Source organism: Vicia villosa, linkage group LG3 (assembly GCF_029867415.1).
Source record: "Vicia villosa cultivar HV-30 ecotype Madison, WI linkage group LG3, Vvil1.0, whole genome shotgun sequence".
Lineage (NCBI taxonomy): Eukaryota > Viridiplantae > Streptophyta > Magnoliopsida > Fabales > Fabaceae > Vicia > Vicia villosa.
Window position 1 is genome coordinate 99,186,251 of NC_081182.1, and position 13,774 is coordinate 99,200,024.

Below are 13,774 nucleotides of genomic sequence, written 5' to 3' on the forward strand. Positions count from 1 at the left end.
TCTTGGTCATCCCCGGCAAAATTCCCAGAATGCCCCTATATTTCAGAAATGCATCTCCGAAATCATTTTTTTCTGAAAAAAGTTGATTTCGGAAGTGCACTTCCGAAAACACCAAAAAAAGGTGTTTTCGGAGATGTATCTCCGAAAACACAAAAAAAAAGGTGTTTTCGAAGATGCATTTTCGAAATCACCTTTTTTTTTGGAGAAGGGGTGTCTTCGGAGATGCATATCCGAAATATTCCAATTTTTGGTCTTAGAATGTTTCGGATATGCATTTCCGAAAAATTCAATAATTATTAAAAAATTAAAATAAAGGAGAATCAATACAATTAATAGTATAATTAATTGTATTAATTAAAAGATATTATTACATATATATATCATTATCATTAAAATATAATAATAATTATTAACATCTTTTTTTAAATTAAAATATTTTGTAGTTATTATTTATAATTAAATTTTTTCAACAATTTTTTATGCACTATTACCTTATTTACAAATAAATTATTTGGTACTTTATTTTAATTGAATAGAATAGAATTTAATTTTAATAAAATTAAAAAAATAATGAGAATATTTTTAAAAAATTAGTTTTTTTTTATTTCATATAAAATCAATTTGATAAAAATTATAGTAGTAAATGTAAATAGTACTTTGTTAAGTGAATAGAATTAAAATTTAAGTGAATCTATAGTATAATTATACATATAAATATTAATTTTATTCTTTAATTTAAATAAAATTGAAGAAAATAAAGTGCTGTATTCAATTATATTTATGTCTGTCAATTACTAATTCTTTTCATTTTGGTACTTTAATTCTATACATAAAACTTTAAATTAGTAAAAATAATTATTCAATCTTTTCTTTTCAAATATTAATTCTTTTCATTTTGATAAAACTTTAAAATATTATTATTCTCTTAATTTAATTGTTTATTTTTTAATCTTTATTTATTTTTTAATATATATTTTATCAATGATATGTCACTAAATAATCATTAGAACATATAAATTAATCAAAAAATTTATATATATTTTAATATACTGAATATACAAGTATCGTGAGTATTTTATATACCATTGATAAAACTTTAAAATATTATTATTTTACTAATTTAATTATTTATAACTTTAATCTTTATTAATTTATTTTTTAACTATTATTAACTATTTAAAAAGTAAATAGTTGAATTATTAAATAAATTATTTATAAAATTGTAACTATTTAACTAAATTATTGATTGATAGAAATAAAATGAACTGAATATGTTAGTTTTTGGGTCATTCTAATATAATAAATTCATTCTAATTTTGTGTATCATTATTAATTCAATATAACAAATTTCCAAAATTATTAACATATTTTTTTTTATTCTAAAAGGAATGTACTTAATCCATTTATAAGATGTTTTATTTGATCGCTCCAAAATTTGAAATGGTTGTTCCCTATAATTAAAATCGATATATTTGTCTTTATTAACTAATAAATAGTATAAATATTTGAAGATCTTAATTTTAAACCACCATTTCAAAAGAATTCTATACTTCAAAACTTCTGCGTTTTTTCGGAAGTGTATTTCCGAAATCCCAAAAAATGAGATTTGGGACATGCATTTCCGAATTCTGAAAAAATTTTAAAAAAAAATTATTTCGAAATACATTTCTGAAATAGAGGTATTTAAGGGTTTTCGCTGGGGTCAACCTTATAGAGAGGTGAAGAAAGAAATTCTCATTTATTATTACGTTTTTCAAAAAGCTCGTGAGAAGGAAATGTTAGTGTGGGAGCAAGACTAGTTGTAGAGGAGCGTAGTAAACACGCGGGAGTGAATATTGATGTGGTGTGTCGGAACATGTGTGGTTGGGGGGTGGAAAGAGTAAAAGCCATAGCGGTCCCCTTCAGATGTGACCAACTGCTCCACTCACACACACACTGCCACTGCCTTTGTCTATGTCCTTTTGGAAATCTACGCGTCTTGGTTTCCCACTATCTTCAAGCTCTAATGCAATGCACCTTCACCTTCATTTTGTAGCTTTTGTTTTTTCTTACTTTATTCACCGTTTTACCCCTTCTATATACTCCATCGCATGGTGATTTCAATTATTCCAAATTTGTTTTCTTGTAAGATTCTTTTCAATGCTGCACATGAGTTTCATTTCATGCAATGTGTCATTATTTCTTACGAGACATTCAAACGAGTGCTGAAAATGGAGTGGTAAAAGAAAAACCAAGGTCATACCCATCGTCTCTCCCTTTAATTGTAAGACTTTTTTTTTTTTTTTATACAAGTAATCTCTTTATCCTAAAATATGAATAAATATGCGATGCAATTTTTATATATAGTACTCCCCCAATTTAATTTATAAAAGAAAAATTACTTTTAAATTTATTAAATACAATATATATTTGGTATATATATTGTTTACATATATTAATTAATTTTTTTAATAAATAGGACCGGAGATAGTAAAAAAATTATGAGAGAGAGAGATTTTGTTATTCAACAAACTCTCAAATGTTCAATCTATTACAAAATACACTAATCCGTAAGGAGAAAGAATGTGAACCAGTTTTGCATGAGATTCTTATGAAAATCTTCATCTTCAAATTTTAGCCAAAAATATTATTATTGTAGTTACTCAACTCTAGTAGAGAGTGTGTGTGGTAGTTATGAGGTAAATTAGGTTTACTAATACTTTTGTGAAGTTTGTTTTTTTGTTTTAGATTGAATAATCAAATTGTGATTGTGAATTATATAGACTGACATCTATTGAAAAAAAAGAAAAAAAATTTTCTCCAAAGTAGGGTCGAATTAAGATCGAGGCAAACAGAATCTTGAGTTTCTAACTCTTTCATTAGTTCAAAGACTCAAACAAGCGAGTTTCTTCAAGATTGAGTGAAGATCGACACAAACAAAATTTGTTGGGTTTCAAGTGTGAAAGTGCTAAAGTCTCACATCGACTAGAAATGGAGGAAATGTTGGGATATCGCTAAAGTCGATTAGACCTCACTCCCCAGACTTCCCCAATAAAGAGTATCATAGCCTTGGTTGGCTCGGTGGGGGAGCGGAAGTAGATCCTAGTGTGGATCAACGCTAGTGATGTAGGTGACTCACAATTGTAGGGGAGATTGTTGGGTTTCAAGTGTGAAAGTGCTAAAGTCACACATCGACTAGAAATGGAAGAAATGTTGGATTTATAGGAGAGGTGACTCATACCCATATTACCTTAAGATTTTGAGTCAATATTTAGTGTCTCTCTCACTTGTTTGGGTGAGTCTTTGACGTTTAGGTGAGTGTTTGACCCAATGTGAATGCTTACTCCTCACGATGACCTAAAAAAATTGTGGAGTGATTTGGTTCTGATAAGGTGGTTGGTTTAAGATCGAGCGAAAATCTTGAAGGATTTGCAGCCTAGTAAATTGTGTACAATAGAAGGAAGATCAAGATTCAGATCTGCATTGCTTAATAATTGGCTTTAAGTTTTTAGTTTATCTATGATCATTTGTTGTATCAAAAGACACTTGTAATAATTTCGAATTAGTCAAAAACTAATGAATTTTCAATGACTCACCATTGGAGACTAAACTAAGTGCAAGCGAGGAAAACACACTAAACAACTATAAATCCAATGTAGAATTTTCTCTATCATTCTCTTCTAATTTTTGCATAGTTTGCATGTTCTTAAATTTTAATCGCATGATATCATTTCACGTTGTTACGTTTTATTGCTTATAGTGATTTAATGTTTAAGCTTAGGTCTGTGTTTGATCTTATATGCTAAACACGCTTTCCAGTAATTATTCTAGAGATATGTAATTATAGATTTTTCTATTAATTAATCAAATTTCATTCAAATATGTTGTTTGGATCAATTAGATCAATTACCATATTATTGTTTAAATTGATTCATATGATTATTGTATTCAGTTGCACATCTATTCAATTGTGTAATTCCTTTTGTAAAACACTTTTAAACTTTCACTCCCTCAAAATTTTAAACTATTTTTTGGAAAACGTTTTTATAACTATTTTTGGAAAAATATCTATTCAATCTCCCTCTAGACCATTCTCTCATATATTCAACCCAAAAGATTATTGTTGTAGCATGTCATTGAATAAAAAATGAGAAAACATGTTTTAGTACTACGATGTGACGTCAAAGGTCGGGAAGGCCAACATGAATTGGGTGACGATTAACGAGTATTGGATCAGGTCGTGTTGGTTCTCAAATTTGTTAATTGATGAGTTGTGTTTTGGTTTCAGATTGGATTTGTATGGTTTCGACAAATATAATTATGGTTCTTTTCACTTGTTGTTAGTACGAGTTGTATAAGGTGTAGAAATTCTTGTGAGAAGAAAGAGAAGAATTCATAAGATTTTATTCTTGAAGTTGGTAGCTTTCGGGATTAATAACGTAGTTTGGAAAATACTTTAAATACTCTAGATTTGTGTGATTCATATATTGAGAGTTGGAGAGATTAAGAAATATTTGAGGTAGAAAATATTGTTAGTTCTTGGACATTTTGAAAACTATTTTCTTTTAGAATTTTTCTTTGGCCACCTCCCTACCTTCTAGTCCACCTCTGGTGAAAAACCCAAACTACCCCTGACTTCGGAAATGCATTTTCGAAATGTAAGAAAAAGGTGTTTTCGGAGATGCATCTCCGAAAGCGCCTTTTTTTTTGAAAAAATTGTCTTATTTCGGAAGTTCATTTCCGAAAACAGCATTTCGGAAGTTCATTTCCGAAATACTGCGCGTTTTGCAGATTAAGCAAAACAGCCCCCTCCCCCAAATCATTTACCCTAATCTTCTTCAAACTCAACCCCAAAGAGATTTTTGTGCAAACCAGTTCCAAGCTACCTCAAAGGCTCCATCTACTTGCTCTATTACATTCTAAAGTCCTCCAATCTATTCAATAGGTAAGCATTTTGATTTTAAGATCTATGATTAAAATGTATATTAGGGTGTTTACAAATAGCAAAAAATGTATCAGGTTAGGTTTATAGTGATATTTAGGATGTTTAGAATGTGTATACATAGGTTTGAATTTTGATTTTGGGGTCTGCCATTGTAGGTTGCAGAAAAGCTCTGCGCAGGGGTGTTTTGGAAGTTCATTTCCGAAAACACCTCCATCCCAGTTTCGGAAATGAACTTCCGAACTGTATCAGAAGTGCATTTTTTTTGTTTTTTCATTTGTCTCGCATATTAATCGATTTCGATTGTTTACAGGAACATGTCAGGCAACCAGCCAGCACGCATCAGACAGGGCAGGGAGTCCCAGACTGCGTCGGCTAGACGCGAGCGGGCGGCGGCGCAGCTGGCGTCGACACGCGGGCGGGGCCGGGGACGCCGTGTGCGCGTTCCATAGGACTTGGTGGAGAGTTCATCTGCTTCAGGCTCTAGGAGTAGGCTGGCTCGGGTATCTTCTTCCCGCCAGCGAGAGGAGGAGGATGAGGATGAGGAGGAGGTGATACCGGATGTTGACCCTCCAGTCGGGGAGGAGGAGGAGCAGGAGGTGGATAGCTATCCGGGAGGGCCTTTTGACACTTCCCTACTGATTCACTACCAGGATCACGTCGCTCGGCGGATCTGGGAGGGAGAGGTATTTTTTTTAACTTAGCCGTTTATTTGTCACCATTTTTTATAATTTTACCGTTTATTTCTCGCTTATTTGTTTTTTTTGTAACAGGAGAGAGAGCCATTGAAAATGGTGAACCACTCCAGGAAGATTTTCGGTCTGTTTAAACCAGCAGCTCAGTGGTTTAACGACCATGTGCGAGGTTCAGGGCTTAGCGGGCTCTGCATGACCGGGTACACCACCATCAGCACCGGCATGCAGGGGGCATTTGTGCAGCACTGGCACAAGGAGATGTCTTCTTTCCACTTGCCGGTGGGGGAGTTGACGATCACCTTGCATGACGTCCAGTGTCTTCTCCACCTGCCCATCAGGGGGTGGCTGTTGGACCACTCCAGGATCCAGAGGGTCGAGGCCGTTGAGTGGATGATGCACTATTTGGGCATGCCGCACGAGGTTGCTCACCTGGAGTGCGTCTCGACTTCTGGGTGTCATGTCCGGTTCAACACACTGAGCCTCTATTTTGAGTTCCACCTGGACGCGGAGGTCGAGGCCGAGCAGGAGGGTAACGACCTATTCAGGGAGTACCACCGCGGCTGCGCTCTCCGGTGCTGGTACATGCATGTGGTAGGCGCTGCATGCTTTGTGGACAAGAGTGCCAGGTACGTCGACATGGCCTACCTCCACTATTTCATGGACCTGGATATCGTTCACCAGTGGAACTGGGGGTCAGCTACTCTGGCATATCTCTACCAGAAGCTGAATGAGGCCTCCAACTGGAGGACGAGGCAGTTGGTCGGATCCTGCACACTGCTTACGGTACGTTTTATTTTAATACATTATCGTATTTATTTATTTATATATGTTTCGTATTTAATTTTAATACATTATCTTGTTTCTGTTTCAAAGCTGGATCATCTCCTACTTCTCCCGCATCCACGGCTACCACCTCGATCCTGCGTACGTGGACGCCTTGCCCAGGGCCGCCTGATACGATCTCCAGAGGGGGAACGATGTGGTGGGACCATACCGTGGATACCTGGACCGCACTCTGCACGACGACGTCACCTGGAGGCCGTTCATCGACTACGCTCAGATTGTCCCCTTTGACGGCATTGCACTTTATTCTGGCTGGTTGGCTTACGGGACCGGCATCATGGTTCGATATCTCCCTGAGCGGTGCATGCGTCAGTTCGGATTCGTGCAGCGGATACCCAGGTCACCCTTTGAGGCTGCTCCCGACACTGTGACCCGAGTGCAGCTCACTGCCATATGGGAGCATTGGGAGGATCATGTGGTACCACTGGAGTACCGTCTCACTCGGGTCACCCAGGACTGGCACAGTGAGGAGGGATACGTCACATGGTTCTACCGGGTGTCACATCCTCTTCTGAGACCCGACATTCCCGGCGCTCCTAGGCCAGCACACGAGGAGATCCTGGAGAACCAGCAGGCCGAGGATGATCACGCCATTGATCTCATGCCGATCTGCCAGCGGATATCGATGATTGGGCAGGACGCGTTGGATCGAGGTATCGTGGAGCGGGGCGGTCCAGAGGCAGTCGCCGTGATGGAGATGATCGTCACTGATGCGGGCCGTGCGGCGACATACACGCGGCAGAGGAGGTCTCAGGGCGAGAGGTTTAGGCACACCCAGTAGTGGTCGGGTTTATATATTTTTTGTTATCGGATTGTATCTTTAGCACACTATTTTTATTTTTTTCGGTTTGTATATATTATTTTCATCGGATTAGTATTTTTTTTTTGTTTATTTATCATATTAGTATTTTCAGTTTATCTATTGCTTATTTTATTTGGCGTTTACGTTTAATTAAAATGCGAGACTGTTTTAGATAAAACATAAAAAAAATACAGTTTCTGCATAATTCGGAAATGAACTTCCGAAACCCCCCAAAATCTGAACAAAGGTGTTTTCGGAAGTTCATCTCCGCAGACACCCCCCATGAGGTGTTTTCGGAGATGCACTTCCGATTAAGGAAATTTTTTTAAAAAAAAGCGCTTCGGAAGTTTATTTCCGAAGCAGGGGTATTTTGGGATTTTCGCTGGGGGTGACCCCCATAGGGAGGTGGCCAAAGAAATTTTCTTCTTTTAACTCATCTTGTAATATCTTGTAACAATTTTTTAAGATATACTGAACTAAAGAGTTGCTTTGTCTTCTAATCTATTTGATCGAATTGAATAAATAATTTCTTTGTATTCTCACATTTTATATTTTTATTGCACTGAAACTATTTGATTGATTGTCATTGTTTTTTTATTAAACACTTCAAGAATTTTAGGACAATTAATCGAAACTTACAATTTCACAATAAAGTTGATCACCATAGAGAGACAATATTGTGATTCCCACACTTATTAATATGATCTTGAAGTATGTTCAGGATTTAGATTTACATGCAAAGAAAAGAGGTGTCTAAGTTAGACAAATTATTAGTAGCAAAGTAACAAATAAGTGGATTTGGAATTAATTGATCATACATAAATGACGAAAGACACATGTTCACCAGACCTATATTTAGATTTGTGTGTGTGCCTAAATCTAAAACATTTGAATTTGTGAAACTTAGCATTGCTCCTAGTTATAAAGTTTAGGGATAAAAGCATACCAGAATTTAATAGTATGAATGTTGAGTAGTACTAGTATGTTTTGTTTTTCAATTAGTGATCTTTTTATGTGTTATGTTATCTGTCCCTTGATGTCCATGTAAGGAAAGGGCGTATATTGGAAAGAAAAATGTGTCCAAAAACATCAATTAAAAAAGGAACTTTGAATTGGTGAACCGTGAATGAATAAAATAAAGTAAACTGGGTTTTGGCAGAGGCACCAACTACCACCAACCTGTTTCCATAAATAGAAAGATTCTTTTTTGGCCCTTTCTCTATTACTATTAATGGCACAAGACAATGTGAATCGTGGCCAGGTCTCAGTTGTGTTTGTCAAGGTGTCTCTGCAAGTCTGCATCTATTCATGTGCGCGCGTGCAAATCCTGTCAAATAAAATATCATACGTTGTATTTTTTCAATTTTTAAATAATTAATTTATTTGAATTAAATATAAATATGATATAAGCTCTCTTTGACATAAAATTTATATTTTGTAAATTTATACGACAATAAAAAATATATTTAATAAGGTTTTTTATTATAAATTTATAATTTATTTTATTAGTTTAGTTTTTATATGTTATTTTAAATAACATTTTATTTTATAACTTACAGTATAGTTTATTAATTTTTTATTTTATTTTTATTATTTGAATTAAAATTTAATTTTATCATTTATAATTTAAATATTTCAAACATACATTTTATTATTTACTAAGAAATATCATGTTATTTTATATTTTATGAAACACTTCACTTAATTTATCAGTTAACATTCATCAACAATCCGTTACAAATTATTAGTCATAAGTTATAAACTATCAATTAATTTATCAATTAACCACTATTTGAGTAATTAGAACCCTTTAAAAAATTTCAAAAGAGTACACTATCGGAAATTTCATGATATCACTAAATTTCCGATACAAAATGGTAAATTTGAAATTTCTGATAAAAATTTAATCATATCGGAAATTTCAAATGCACTGGTTAGTCGGAGAAGGGGCAATTGACTTTCCCCTTTATTCTTCTATTCATGTGGGAGGAAAAAGACTTTCACGCTTTATGGTCTGAATTCAACGGATCTCAAATTATCCATTTCTGAGCTTCACCGAAAATTTTAAATGTACTACCGGAAATTTTAACGTACTAAAAATTTCATATAAACTACCGAGAATTTAGTCTGCACCGGAAATTTTGTTTTCTCTACCGAAAATTTCGTTCGAAAAAATTGTTTCTCCTTCATTAATAAAGACATTTCTGAAATAATAAAAATTGAAGGGTGCCAAATAAAATTTTAAGGGTGGTAAATAAAATTCTCATTTAATGGAGTATTGGGCCTAACTTTTATGGTCAAATATAACTTTTCTTTAAAAAAAAACTAAAACTATTGGGCCAAATATGTATAAGTAACCACTAAAATATCATTGAAAAAAAAGAAACATGAATACAAACAACGAAAAAGCACAATAAAAAAGAAATAAAAAATATAATATATATATAAATGTCAATTGGACATCATGTTCTTCCTCATACTCCAAGAAAATCTTATCATTAGCCTTGTTCCTTCTTTTGAACCATGTAGTTCTCTTATGATATTTAGGGCTAATTGGTACTTTCCTTAACACTTGGGAAGGTCACTTGGAGGTGGTAATATAGATTCATTTGGTCCTTTACCATTGTCCACAACAAATGCCATCTTTAGTCCCCATGTTGTATGAATTTCCAAATGGCAATGCATAAACCACACCCCTAACAAAACATAACACCATACTTTAGTATAATTCATACAGTAATAAAAATAATAATTTGAAATTCGATGTTTCGGAGATCAGAGTCGTCTCTCTTTAGTTACGGTTTAACTATAATAAATAAATAGAAATTCTATTTTACCACGATTTAACTATGTTAAATATTTTATGATGTTTTATTTGTCATAGTTATTGTGATAAATTTTATGACTTGTGCAGTAGTCTGTCTTCTACGTTCTCAGAGATGAGAGATGACCTTTTTCGGTATTAGGAAAGAAGATTTTGAACACCATAGTTAGAAAATTGAGATTCAAATTATAATTGACAATTATGTTTAGTTTTGTTTCGAATCAAGATACAACTAGTATGTATTGTAAGATACCGATAGTTAACCATGATTTAGATGAAATCGAAGAGATAAATTTACCTGGATTATCAGCTCTGAATCTGATAGCAGTCCAACCACCTGCAGGAACACCAACAGTATTCCTCTCAACAGGATCAACAAGATTAAACTTCTTTGTATCCTTTCTAGAATCAAAGTTCCCTTGTCCCCTACCAACAACAAAGAAATTGAATCCATGAAGATGAATAGGATGATTCTCAGGTGTTAGCATTCCAGTATCTTGCAAAACCAATTCAACAGTAGAGTTATAAGCAAGTCTATAAAGCCTAGTCCCTTTTGTCGTCGCAAAGTTCGTCAGTTGGTTCCCTGTGAAGTTATAAACCACAGGAGGATTTCCCGGAAAATCATCACTAAAAACTCCTTTAATCTTGAAGAAATGTGCTTGAAGAAGCGCGATTTTCGGCATCACAAATGTAACATTGTTGATATCAGCCACAACGCGGCTGTTGTTAACACAAGTAGCGCAAGGATTGATACCAAGAGAAACAGTGAAGAGTAGATTATGATCAATCTTCAAAGGAACTTTTGCAGGATATTTCTTGGAGTTCAAGCTTCTTAAGGAATCGGCGAAAGTGTTGGCGATGGAAGTCGCGTTTTTCGGAGGGAGAGAAGTTAAGGTTGTGGTTGTGGAACCAAGTGTGCCTGAGTAATGTAAAGTGGCTATGGCAGTTTTGTTGTCAACAGCAATTGGTGCATCCATGAAAGGAGAAGCTGCAACTAAGTAGTTTCCGAGTTTGTTTTTGGCGGTTAGAAGCACGTTTGTGGTTTGGCCTGGTGCTATAACAATTGTGTCGGTTTTGAAAGGTTTTACATAGGTTGCATCAACCTCGACAACAGTTAGTTGATGGTTTGCGATTTTGAAGAAGAGTTCTTCATTGAGTGCAGCATTGATGATTCTTAGTAAGTGGGTTTTTTTAGGTTGTACTTCCAATGAGAATCCTTCTGCACAATAAAAGTTGAAAAATATTAGTTAGATAACACGCTTACAAATGTACTTACAAAATATCTACCAACGAGATTCTAGCATTGACAATGGAATTCAAACTCAGGTCCTTGTGAGCAAGGTCGTCTTAAATTTTCTGAGGCTATATACAAGTTGTTGTGACAAAACAAATAAGTACTCTAATTTTGCCACAGTTTAACCGTGTCAAGTTTCAGGTCATGTGCAGTAGTCTGCCCAACACATTCTCAGAGACAGTCCTCTTCATGTGAGATCTGAGCTCAATTCTTACCAACTAGACTGATCTACGTTGGCGAAGTGACAAATAATTTGAAAGAAACAAATTTTTCAAACAATGAGATGGAAAGAGTAATGTTCAAGTTTTGAGTCATGTTGACTGGGTCTAATTGCTCAAAGGCTAGAGTTTGATACTTAAAATTTACCTTGTGAAGCACATCCTTGGACAGGACCAGGATGGCCATTGATTGTGTGAGCATCAGAGGTATTTGGAGCCAATCCAGATTTCAAAGCTTCATTTATTATAGCCTCAGTATCTGATTTCCACCATTCACCTAAACAAAATCAAAATATTGTGTCAATTTTGAACTATACTTTATATTCTATTAGACTAATTAATCAAAGTTCAAAAGAAAGCACTTTTTAGGACTATTATTTTTATGATTCATGTTATAGAAAATGGTGTTAGAACACTAACCCAATACAATAACTTGTTCACTATGGGGTTTGGGAAAAGGGTAAGGAACTCCAAGCTTTGGCAAAATGACTATGGCACCATGGACAGTGGACCTAAGCCAAAGAACATGAGCATGCCACCATAGTGTGCCTCTTTGGCCTGTAAGAGTGAAGTTGTAAAGATAGGTCTGGCCCGGTTGAATCGGGCATTGGGTTATATATGCTGGCCCATCGGCCCAACCCGTTCTAAGTTGCTTAACTCCATGCCTGTTAAATTTCAATTCCTTTTCATAAATATCTTAAAATTCAATAATAAAAAACGGAAAAATAACACGTTAAGAAAATTAGAATTTGAATCCTTTACGGTTGCAGTACCATGCATTATGATATTGACGAGAAACTCTAGCTTAACTTACCAGTGTATGCTAACATTATATTTGACATGGTTGACAACCTTAATTAGGACATTATCATCTTCTCTAGCATAGATGGTGGGACCTGGGAATTTTCCATTTACAGTTACAATTGGCTTGGTTGAACATAATCTTGTAGCATTTTTCACCACAACCTATAAAGAACATAACCAGTTAATAGCCACCATGATGAAATATGCAGCTAGCTTTTTTGCCTTCCTCAACAATTCTACACCAACTTTTCTGTTTGGTAGATAATCAGAATCATATATTATTTAGTAGGCTCAAGGCATATATAACTAAATATTAAGGATATATATATATATATATATATATATATATATATATATATATATATATATATATATATATATATATATATATATATATATATATATATATATATATATATATATATATAGCCGTCTTTGAAGACGTGCAAAACGAGTCCCTGCACATGACTCAAAATTTGACACGGTTAAACCGTGACTAAATAAGACCTCTTAAAATATCGTCACAGTCAAATCGTAGTTAAACAGAGGTCTCTATTTATTTTGTCATGGTTAAATTGCGTCTAACATGCACTGAGCCTAAAAAAATATGAGGCCATTTTCATTTTGATCCATGCAGGTTTCACTTTATCTATTATTTTGCAATTCTATAAGTTTAGAAAACATGATATGCTTTTGCATGATTGACATGATAAAAATGCAAATAAATATAATGCACCTACATTGAACTTGTAGTGGCGAACAATAGCATCCACAGATAATGGAAGCAAACATGCAGCCATCAATAGCACAATTCGAAATCGCACCGCCGCCATAGCAATCCTTTAGTATTATAGCTCAACTCAACAAAGAAATGGTGCTAGAGCTTATTCTTTGCTAGCTACTCTCTCTTTCTTGAAAATGCAATGCAAGATTGAGCAGAAAGAACAACCTTATAAAGAGACACTATTCTGCTGTAATGTCCCTTTAGGATTTGGTTGTATAGGAACACATAATACGTATGAAAACAAAACTGTCATGAAAGATATATGTTTTTTTTTCTTGTATATTACATAAAAGTAGTTATTACATATACATCAAGCATAACACTTTTTGAAGCTAAGGTAATTGAGTTTATGGTGATGTTTTTTTTAAGTGTCCAGATTAGATGCTAGGTTTGGTCCACCCATATTGGGTAAACTACAATGTTACTCAACTAACATGCACCAATTTGTGACATGGACATGCATAAACTTTTGACTTGATCCAACAAAAGATATGTTGGTAGCATATATTATTCAACACAGCTATATTTACACTACATTAGTACATTATTTAATTTTAGTGGAACTTATTTAAATATCATAAGTACAATG

The 13,774-nt window shown here is 34.3% G+C and overlaps 1 protein-coding gene across 1 annotated transcript; it reads right to left on the reverse strand.

Moving 5' to 3' along the window:
* Nucleotides 1–9,522: 9,522 nt before the first annotated feature.
* On the reverse strand, nucleotides 9,523–13,387 carry LOC131656414 (laccase-4-like). The gene is made up of 6 exons (XM_058926142.1): nucleotides 13,142–13,387; nucleotides 12,412–12,563; nucleotides 12,018–12,262; nucleotides 11,746–11,874; nucleotides 10,384–11,304; nucleotides 9,523–9,957 (listed from the first exon to the last, which is right to left on the reverse strand). Exons 1-6 carry the CDS (start codon nucleotides 13,232–13,234, stop codon nucleotides 9,827–9,829), a joined length of 1,671 nt encoding a protein of 556 aa, XP_058782125.1. The 5' UTR covers nucleotides 13,235–13,387; the 3' UTR covers nucleotides 9,523–9,826.
* Nucleotides 13,388–13,774: the final 387 nt, after the last annotated feature.

Bases quoted from the DNA above. Each gene is read 5' to 3' on its own strand.
- LOC131656414 (XM_058926142.1), bottom strand. From the start codon at position 13,234: ATGGCGGCGGTGCGATTTCGAATTGTGCTATTGATGGCTGCATGTTTG. The intron at 12,263-12,411 runs GTAAGTTAAGCT...GAAATTTAACAG, and splicing joins TATAATGTTAGCATACACTG to GCATGGAGTTAAGCAACTTA. The intron at 9,958-10,383 runs GTAAATTTATCT...ATGTTTTGTTAG, and splicing joins ATTCAGAGCTGATAATCCAG to GGGTGTGGTTTATGCATTGC.